The following is a 10,000-nucleotide window of genomic DNA, read 5'->3' on the forward strand; positions in this document are numbered from 1 at the left end:
TTGAGCATCCATCGACCAACATTGCTTCTGGTAAAGAATTTTAAATGCATTTGCAAATGACTAGTAACCTTTTGAGAGGGAATTTCACCGAAAGAAGTAGTCCAATGTAACACAAATTTCACGTTCTAGTCTCTCTCGCCAGAATACAACACAAAAAATAAACGAATGCCGCCGAGTATCAGCATCCAGAACATTACAGGCAGCTGCATCGCATCGCTCTAGCATTATCATAATTGCTCCCATTTCGACACAAAAGGTGGAAAACTTTGCATTTGCATCTTTCGTGCATCGCGCGCGGGCTTACGCTTACGGGCAACACTTTAGCCGAAAAGAGCATAATTCCTTTTAATACCCCGCTATGCGTCGTTCTTCGCCAGCAAATTTACATCGCACAAGCGTAATTTCAGCTACTCAATTCGAGCAGCAAAATGTTTTCATCAAGCTTCTTAATCCTTCTGCTTCCTTAAAAACATCGGAACCACGGATCTACACCCAAAAACTATACAGTGCGTTCGGTGATGAATTATTCCCATTTTAAGGGTTCCAGCTTGAATCGATATGCAAACATTTTATAGCATTTCGGTTCCCTTTTTCTCCTCTGATATTGTCGCTCGATGCTTGACGATTTTTTTTTATTCGGATCGAATCGGAAAATCACTCCAGCACTCGCATCCAGGGCTCGCGACCTCGTGTGTTCGATTGCAACGCACCCTCCCCGGGTGAGGCCATCAATTATTCATATGATTAGATTGTATTCGACAATCACTGGTCGAGGATTTCGATCCGAACGAGCAGCAGTACGAGAACAAAAATACTTTTTCATCGGAACACCACCGAATGTGCCCTGTCGTGTTGTGTTTTATCCTTTCGATTGTTGTTTCGAATGAGCCATGTTCCATTTTCACAACAAAAACCGAACCATTCTTAAATTGCACTACACTGAAAGGAGCAAAAAAGGCATGGCACGAATGCACCAGATAATCTATGATAGCTGCCAGCTTTGGGGGAGATACGGGAGAGGAAGATAAAAATCAATTCGCTTTCAAAATTAATGCAACGCCGGCCGGCTGTAGCGGATGATGGAGAAAAGCAACGAAACAAAGAGCGAGCTAATTTGTAGATGCACCGATGATACAGCTAGTCATAACGCGCAAAAAACAAACGACTTCATCTCTATCCGATGCGATTGACCCGAAATGGAATGCATATGAGCATCGAAATCGATACTCTTATTCGCGTTTGATCGAAGGAAAAGGGGAAAAACGGTTTCTTTCTCGAAAAGGAAAGTTACAACACACCAACGCAATTCGATGGAAATTTCCGACAACATACATCAAAAACCACAAAAAATATACGTTTATTCAGTCTAGAGATTTCATCGAATCCAGTCTCTCCCTTTCCTCTCGCCTTCGTAAGATCACTTTTCTTCATCAACCGTAACGACGCCCGAGTTTGTGGCGCTAGGTTTGGGACAGTTTTCGTCTGCTTGCACCGTGTGCCCAAGCTGCAGTTCCGATTCGCGCTTAAAGCGCATTGTTAACAAATCACGCTTGCCGGCGGCCCCTTCGCCGCTTTCTTTTGATTTCCGCTCTGGCGGTTCCTCCCCCTTTGCCACCTTGTCCTCTTCAGGCACCACTTCCACCGGTAACGGTGGCAACGGTGCTGCGCTTTCCTTTGCCTTCTCTTGTTGCGCTTTGCTCTGGAACACGGGTACTGCTGCGGGTTGCTGCTCGCCCTTCTTAGCCTCTGCTAGCGCACCATACTTTGGTTCCGATTTGGAACCGGCATGCATGGCATCTGTTTCCGTCTGATTGCGATCGGATACTGCTGGTAGTGTATCCGCTGGGTCCGCTCTCAGATCCACCGGTAGTTCGCCTTCACCGCCACCTTCGATCGGTACCCGATCGGCATCGTTTATCGGCTGCACCGGCGGTTTCTTCTGTAACACAAAATTAGTGCCATCACCAACGTTGGCCGCCGGCAGAGGGACGGTTTTATTGGTACCACCGGCGGTAAGTAGTTTAACGATCGGATCGCTCGGACGATCGGGATTCTTGTGCGGCTCATTTGCCAGTTCCAGCGGTGGTGGTGGTGCTGGAGGTTCCTGGAGCTTGGCGTTACTTGGTACCGCCATTGGTTCCACTATCTGGTCCAGTTTCTTCCGCTGTTCCGACTCCTGGTTCTTCTTCACCAGCTCTTCCTTGATGTTTTTCATTTCTTCCTCGAGCACCTTCTTTTCGTTTTTCAGCTCACTAATCTCATTCTGAATCGTTTGCTTCTCTTCAACAGCGATCGATTGTCCCTTTTGCAGTATTGCATCCTGGTTAACACCGACACGTGCCTGTTCGCTGGCTGGTTTTGATTCTGATTGCTTCGGAACCGGCACTACCGGTGCGTTCGGTTTCGCCAGCGTGTTCTTGGGTAACTCTTGCGATTTATTTATCTTTGGTATTATCTTCTCGGGAGGTTGCGGCTGTGGAAGTTTATCATTGCTCGTCCCTTTCGTCAGTTGCACATTAGGTTTGGGTTCCTCAAAAATCGATTCCAGTGGAATGGCGGTGGAGATATCGTACTTTTTCTCGCTCGCAGTACTATCTATCGCCTGCAGATTGGCATACGTTCCCAGTACCATGGTAAGAAACCCGAATGCTATCATCACCTGCGCGACCTTCTTCTCGCTAATGTTTGTCTTGCAAATCGTCATGTAGCACGCTGCTGGAATGATCAAACAGATGGCCACCCCGATAGTTGAGCCCACCAGACCGATTACCACTTCGATCGATGGTATCAGGAGTCCGACTATCAGAGACACCACAACGATGACGACCGTCAGGGGGCGGAACTTGGACTCGGGAATGTACAAGTGGGCGTCAGAGGACCGTTTGTAGAGCAGCGAGTACAGGCTGACCCGACACGGGAAGATCGCCAGCGGGAAGCTGAATGCAACCGACAGCACAAACCCGATCTTGATGACGTCGCTCACGAAGGACGGTGAAAAGTCTACCAGAATGTTACCGGAAAACCGGTGCCCATTGAATGCCACGTAGCCGAAGAAACCGATCGCGACGTAGATGAGAGTGCAGATGTTGGTGGACTGGCGGATGACACGGCTCATCTTGTCCAGCGATGTCGTGGGCATCGTAGCGTACACTTCGAATATTTGCCTACAAAAAAAACGAAGCGCCGGAAGCGACATTAGTAGCAACGACAGCAGATGCGCGCCAACAATTTCGAGTGCTTACATCTGACACGAAAGGGCCATTGTGAAGATGGGCATACACTGCAGTATACCGCTCCACCTCCACAGATCCAACCGATCGAACCAGCCACTTTGGTGGAACTGATTGCTGGCCTCGGACATTACTTTCAGCACGAGACAAAGGTAGAATCCCAGGGAGGCAGAGCAGACCGACGCCAGGCTGTCGACATTCCGGAGCATACCCAGCGGGATGATGCACACGATCGTCACCACTATCATCACCCATGATCGCAGCGTGTTGCTCTCGTCCAGCGACAGTATCTTGGCCGTGATCTGCGGCCCAAGGTCACCGACCACCACGAAGTACGCGATACATGTTCCCAGTAGGTAGCCGACCACGCATAACTCCACCAGCAGTTTGCCGGCCGATCCAAAGGCGTAAAAAGCTGTCGATTGAATAGCAAAGTATCGTTCTCTATCAGTATCGTATCGTCCGGAAACGGTGGAAACCGGCGCCCACTTACCGATCTGTTCAAAGTTTTTCCTCCTCGAGATGATGGCCGATTTGACCATATAACTACAAACGAGGCGGGTCACATAGCTGCTGAGCAGTAGCAGCACTATCGAGAGCACGATTCCGCACTGCAAAGTGATAAACGAAAGAGGAATATGAATCCACGAGGCTGGGTTTTTCCGTAAAAAGCTTCGGTTACCTTCTGGAAGCAGAACGGCATAGACAAAATGCCCACTCCGATGATACTGTTCGTTAGCGTGACCGTTTGCACGGAGTTCGTTTCCATCACGTTCGACGACTGCCACCAGCTGAGTACATTGCCGAGCCTGTTCTATTTCTAATCACTAAAGCGAGAAAAGATAGAGAAAAACTCCAGCTGAAAAACTGTTTGTTCTCGTTGCGTACGCGGCGCAACCAAACAAGCGCACACATACGCGACACAGACACACCCCGTTGACACAGAACATTTTCTCGCTTATGTTAAGCTTTAACAGGAGCGAAAAAATGTTCTGTGTCCACAGGGTACACACGCGAACGAGCTGGTCGAGATTTCGCACAAGGTGCGTACAGAGATGGTGTGGTGGTGTGATTTTCAAGAACTTTTTAATTAATTTTTCGATTCGAATTTCTTAAATTCCACGCAAAAATGGTTTTTGTAGTAGATAAATTTCACAATTTCAGTCCACTGCCGTGCCACCGTGCTGAATGTGTTTCAATTCATTATTAAATTAAATTCCTAAAAACGGAGAACGCTTTCTAAAACGGATTCCTGGAATTTGAATCCCAGTGCTGGCGTCAAAGCGGCAAGACTTGAGGCGTCATTTTTCGCGCGCGGCTTCCGGCGTCGTTTTGTGGACTTTTTTGTGAAATTATTTAGTGTTGCGAACCTTCCGCCGAAATGCGGATTATCGGGGTATGTGAACCTGTAAATAAGAGTTATGGTTTGTTCATTAATCGGCGCTTCCTCATTTTAGGTGACGAGTGCGGGTGATGGTGGAGATACTACCCAAGCCACCGTTCTGTTGGGAAAGCGGATGTCCATTTTCGGTCCAAACATTCGTCATATGCTGGCGCAATTCTTCTCCCAATCATCTGAGCCATCCACCAGCCCGCTGTTCTTAACATCGCGCATCTCCATTCGACTCAAAACGGAGAACGATCCTTTCCGCCTACTCCGGAAACGTAACACCTTGCCTTTCGACGGCAAGGGAGTAACACTCGAACGGCAACTTGGCACGAACTTGATACTCGTAGACGACACCATAAAGATACCGATCAAGGAGTTTCTGCTAAGGTGTCCTGGGGTGTTCTACGGCACTGAACGCTACCCCGACTTGAATCTGCTGCTATCCCAGCAGCGTTTCTCCCAAAGTGTGCCAAACACCGGCATGCTTTGGAAAGTTATGTACGAGTGCCTTAGTTGCAAGACCCTCTCCCAACTACAATCGGAAGATCAAACTGTGAAGCACTATTTGAGGCAGAGGTATCTGTCGTTGCAACTGTTCGATGGTGATTGGAAGATAAGTGACCTTGAGCGACGATTGCAGGAGTCGAGCGAAAGAACACGCATGGATAAAACACTACAGAAACTGATCCGCAAAGTGTACTCCGTGGAAGGGTTCCGCTATGCCGGCGAATACGAGCGTTCGAAGGCCGAGTTGCTGCGGCTGACCAACGAGCGGAAGCAGAAGGAGCTGCTGTTGGAAAAATGTAAAGAACAGCAGGACTTTGCGATCATGGGAGAGATAGTGAAAGAACGGATCGACTTGATGAACCATGAGCTCCAGTGTGCACTAGATGTTAACGCGGTACATTTGAAGGACACCGAGGCAAAGTTAGAACAAGTGGCCAACTTTGAACGCTTCCAAAACAAGATAGCGTCCCTTGTGGAAAGCATTCTCCAGTTATACAGCGAAATACCGGATGTGAACAGTGACGTATACCAGATGGAAGAGATCTCCTGCTGTCTCATGAACAATGATTCCATGGAGCTACTAACATCTGTCAGCCGCAATCCCTACCGGACTGACTATTTGCTGTAAGTAATCTACTGCGCAAAGCAACTTGGAAAACGAGTAATTCATTGATGTCCTTGTTTTTCAGAGAACGTAAAAAAGAATATGCCGAGCTCAACTGTCGCATCCGTAAGGCCAAAGAAGAATCCAGTAACGCCAGTTCATTGCTCAGGATCCATTTGGAACAGGTCCACAAGTTTAAGGAACTCTGTCAAAGTTATACACCAGAAAACGATGATATTGCCCTGGATACTCTGTTGCAGCACTTACATGAACTTGTGACCGACCAAACACAAAAAATGATAGAATTGGCAAAGCACGAAGCTAACCTTCAAGCGGTTGAGCAAACGGCCTGGTTAAAGTATACACACATTCCCAGCGCATGTTACGAGGAACTCATTTCAATAGCAGCAGTTAAACATGTGCTAGACAGTGTAAACTTGAATGTGCTAAGTGATTTCCAAGGGTTCTACTACGAGTGGGCCGCAGAGAACATTCCTGGAGCAATCTGGATGGACGGTGTATCTTGTACCGCACTGTTTAAATCATTGGATTGTGCCAACATAGTTAAGCAAAAGATACAGGAACTGGGTGTAACCGGATACCGATACCTTGTCGTTGATTTAACGATCCGTGGAGGAAGATCATCGACATTGTTGAATATGTTGCGTGGTCCAGGACCACAGGTACGTTGCAACGAACCAAATGCGTATGCCGAGATGGTGGAAATGGTGAATGATGCTGTGGACAGTTTCCTGGACACATTTCGAATTCGTGAGGGACGGGAGTTAGCGCTTCAAGATGTGCAAGATTTAAAAGCGTCTTACGAAACAACGATGAAGGATTTAGACTACTGGTTCAACATTCGCGAAGCGCAGCCAGATCAAAGGTAAGTGTGACACAATATGAATTTTCGGGGTTGCTTTAGGGAACGTTAATCCAACAAGGGATACTATTTAAAAATAAGTAAGAGCACAGAAGCTACTTATCGACAAATTCTATAGTCGGACAGTTGCAAAGGTCTTCGAATTCACAATTGGGACAGATTTTTGTGTAGAATGGAATGCTATTCGAACCTACTATCTGATTCACTTATAGCTATCGTAAAATATTATTTTCTCCGTCTTGAACGGATTTCTTTGCTTAATTAATGAATGGATGAAACTAATTCAGTTGGAGTGGCAACAAGACATTAGCAAAAAAGGCTTTTGGTCTCCCCGACGGGGAATCGAACCCCGGTCTCCCGCGTGACAGGCGGGGATACTTACCACTATACTATCGAGGACCTGAGGGGGGTGTCTTCGATAGTTTTGAATTCCGCAACTCCCCAACGCGATCTTCCATATACTTTTTGGTAGCTTGTCTTAATTTACGTAATTACTGCTTCACTGCTGAGTATTAATGTGTCTTTTACTATTGTATATTAATTATCCTTTGATAGATTCTTTAGTGACTGTTGATAATCATCCTTTTGTCGAATTTCTTTTTGTGTAATTTATGGTTGACGAATATTGCAAAGGAGTCATTGGGAAAAAAACAAAAAAAAATAGTATATAAGTCCTCGATAGTATAGTGGTAAGTATCCCCGCCTGTCACGCGGGAGACCGGGGTTCGATTCCCCGTCGGGGAGAGGCTATCCTTTTTAGTGGTGGATTGCTTGGTATTTGATTTATATGCTTCTAATAATCCAAACAATAGTAAGTTTATTCGTAGAAATACTAGAGTACAGCGGTTTAAAAGATTGGGGACTTTTAATCTTCTTGTATTCTCAAACAGCTTTGCACTTGTTTCACTCTACTTAATTGTTTGTTTTTCCAAGCCATGAGCATACCGTCGAATTAGTACTTTTGAGCTTCCATTGTGTTGCCATTGAGCTCACAATTCCTCGATAACCGTGAATTGATTAGGCATGTTGGATTTTGCATCTATAAGTTCTGGCTGGTTTGTGCTGTGTTTGTAAACCATCAATACTAATAGTTCGAATTATGTTCACTAAACTTTCTAGTGCTCATGGTAAAGGAGTAAGTACGATTTTGGGAGCCAGGTTATACATGTCCTCGATAGTATAGTGGTCAGTATCCCCGCCTGTCACGCGGGAGACCGGGGTTCGATTCCCCGTCGGGGAGAAGATTCTTTTTCGTGTTTTATTTGACGTTTTTCCTTTGTACATCTTATCTTCGCATAAGAGAAATATAGCATCATATACATTTACAATACAGATGGAATAAGGTGCAGGACCAACCCGCTACACCTAATCATTTTAGTTTCTCTGCTACTGTCCATTTGCCGTATTCTTTTTCGAAGGTGATAGACAATAGCATTTTCATTAGAAAACAAACTCCTCTTAAATAATATGTTATCAAGGGTGAGTGCATGAGCCCCAACCTCACCTCTCTGAATAGCAAACTATGCTTAGGCACGTCAAACAAAATAATCCAATAATGTCTCTAATGTCCTGCCCGTTACGCTGAACTATAAGTTGCGAACGTTGGACTTTTAAAAACTCCGTGCGCTACTTTGTCAGGATATGCCTCAAATGCCATTAACAACAGATTGAAAAAAATCTTTGTTATCACGCATTCGTTGTACTGTTTTCCTCTATGAAGTTCCCATCTATTACCGCTGATGTTTTGCCAGGCCTTATCGAATCCAAATTGATAAAACAACATATGCACAAGAGATTCATCGACACCCTTTGGAGTTCCGTTCCTCCTTTGGAGGATGATGGGAGGCCACCCAAAAACTGTTGAGGGCTTGTCGATCAATACAGGAGGTATGGGTTAGTGACATATCGATTTGAACGTTTTTGAGGACTTTTTGTCTCAAGTCCTCGATAGTATAGTGGTCAGTATCCCCGCCTGTCACGCGGGAGACCGGGGTTCGATTCCCCGTCGGGGAGATGATTCCTTTTTGGTTTTTGTTTGGTGGATTGTGTCTCCTGTCTTCTGCTTTGCTACAAAGGTTTCTATGAGCAGCAGTGATTTCCTTCCTCAGGATGACAAGACTTGCCGCATTTTGGACGAAACGTGGGACAAATTTGTGTGGCTCACTGGTAAGAGCTTCAAATACAAGCTAATGCTCTGGACTGCAGAAGAAATTAATAACGATGCGAATTGGTTATCGTTCTTGTGTAACCGCGATTTGGTTAGCGGTTTCTTTGTGTGTATGATAAACTATCTGGTCAGTGTCAGGTACGGGGATCATGTCTTTATGCTACCAGACACTACAAATGATCGTGTAGGATAAATCAAGGATCGAGCGCACCAGACGATTCAGCCGACTTTAGTAGCGATCAGCAGCCTTCGTGCTTGAAGCACAGCACATCCTGTATAGGATACGTTCGGAGTAGTAGACATTCTAGCCTTATCGTACATCAGTTGTAAACAGTCAAGGGTCTGGTAGTACTTTTGTCATCAATGCTCACAAGTCCTCGATAGTATAGTGGTCAGTATCCCCGCCTGTCACGCGGGAGACCGGGGTTCGATTCCCCGTCGGGGAGAAGATTCCTTTTTGGTTTTTGTTTCTGTTCTAGTTCAACAAACCGTATTTCTTTATTTTATTTGATTCTTAAATATTTGTCTTAGTTAGTTAGTTAGCCAATAGTTAGCCACCGCTCCATTAGTGCGCTTTACTGCCTTTTAATTGCTTACAGTCGATGAATAGTAACATTCATGTACCAATCAAGTGGAGTTCACATTGATTTTGAACTTTAACTCTTTACTCGAGCTTGTTGTAGGCAATGACTTGTCTGAACCTGTGCCAAGTTTGAAAGAGTATTTTTGGATAAAACAATCATAATTATTTGAACAAAATATAGATAGGAGAAGCAAAATTAAAAAATAACTTCCTCCCCGACGGGGAATCGAACCCCGGTCTCCCGCGTGACAGGCGGGGATACTGACCACTATACTATCGAGGATGTGGGAGGGGGAGATTTTGATGATTTTAAAAATTACAAGTAAGCAACGTAAATCTTGAGCTTTACTGCGACTTCCAATCCTTTAATATTCTTATTGTCATGCCCATGACAAGTTTCTACTGACAATTTAGCATGAAATATTATGCTATTTGCCTTTATCATTTGCCTCGATTTTGAAAGGAAAACATTGTGAAGGGAACAAACTATTTTTCAAAATCATCAAAATTTTGAGATAGCAAGTCCTCGATAGTATAGTGGTCAGTATCCCCGCCTGTCACGCGGGAGACCGGGGTTCGATTCCCCGTCGGGGAGGCGATTTCTTTTTGTGTTCGTATTTCACATTCCTCGCTTTA

General features: G+C 45.3%; 2 protein-coding genes and 7 non-coding genes across 9 annotated transcripts in view; 6 read left to right on the forward strand and 3 right to left on the reverse strand.

Annotated features, from left to right (window-relative positions):
• Window positions 1-1,306: 1,306 nt before the first annotated feature.
• Window positions 1,307-4,132, reverse strand: LOC126570165 (putative sodium-coupled neutral amino acid transporter 10). Its single transcript, XM_050227715.1, has 4 exons — window positions 3,913-4,132; window positions 3,724-3,841; window positions 3,243-3,645; window positions 1,307-3,164 (listed from the first exon to the last, which is right to left on the reverse strand). The coding sequence occupies exons 1-4, from the start codon at window positions 3,997-3,999 to the stop codon at window positions 1,418-1,420; spliced, it is 2,355 nt and encodes a 784-aa protein (XP_050083672.1). The 5' UTR covers window positions 4,000-4,132; the 3' UTR covers window positions 1,307-1,417.
• Window positions 4,133-6,542: 2,410 nt separating this feature from the next.
• Window positions 6,543-10,000, forward strand: part of LOC126580992 (uncharacterized) — a 7,371-nt gene continuing 3,913 nt past the window's right edge. The window contains exon 1 of the mRNA XM_050244373.1: window positions 6,543-6,617. Within this exon, the coding sequence (XP_050100330.1) occupies window positions 6,565-6,617 (53 nt within the window). The 5' untranslated portion in view covers window positions 6,543-6,564. The remainder of the gene's footprint in view (window positions 6,618-10,000) is intronic.
• Window positions 6,942-7,013, reverse strand: Trnad-guc (transfer RNA aspartic acid (anticodon GUC)). Its single transcript has one exon. It is a non-coding gene; the product is annotated as a tRNA-Asp (tRNA).
• Window positions 7,287-7,358, forward strand: Trnad-guc (transfer RNA aspartic acid (anticodon GUC)). Its single transcript has one exon. It is a non-coding gene; the product is annotated as a tRNA-Asp (tRNA).
• Window positions 7,783-7,854, forward strand: Trnad-guc (transfer RNA aspartic acid (anticodon GUC)). The gene has a single exon. It is a non-coding gene; the product is annotated as a tRNA-Asp (tRNA).
• Trnad-guc (transfer RNA aspartic acid (anticodon GUC)) lies at window positions 8,556-8,627 on the forward strand. The gene has a single exon. It is a non-coding gene; the product is annotated as a tRNA-Asp (tRNA).
• On the forward strand, window positions 9,156-9,227 carry Trnad-guc (transfer RNA aspartic acid (anticodon GUC)). The gene has a single exon. It is a non-coding gene; the product is annotated as a tRNA-Asp (tRNA).
• Trnad-guc (transfer RNA aspartic acid (anticodon GUC)) lies at window positions 9,576-9,647 on the reverse strand. The gene has a single exon. It is a non-coding gene; the product is annotated as a tRNA-Asp (tRNA).
• Window positions 9,888-9,959, forward strand: Trnad-guc (transfer RNA aspartic acid (anticodon GUC)). Its single transcript has one exon. It is a non-coding gene; the product is annotated as a tRNA-Asp (tRNA).

The sequence above is a fragment of the Anopheles aquasalis genome, chromosome 2 (assembly GCF_943734665.1).
Source record: "Anopheles aquasalis chromosome 2, idAnoAquaMG_Q_19, whole genome shotgun sequence".
Taxonomy (NCBI): Eukaryota; Metazoa; Arthropoda; class Insecta; order Diptera; family Culicidae; genus Anopheles; species Anopheles aquasalis.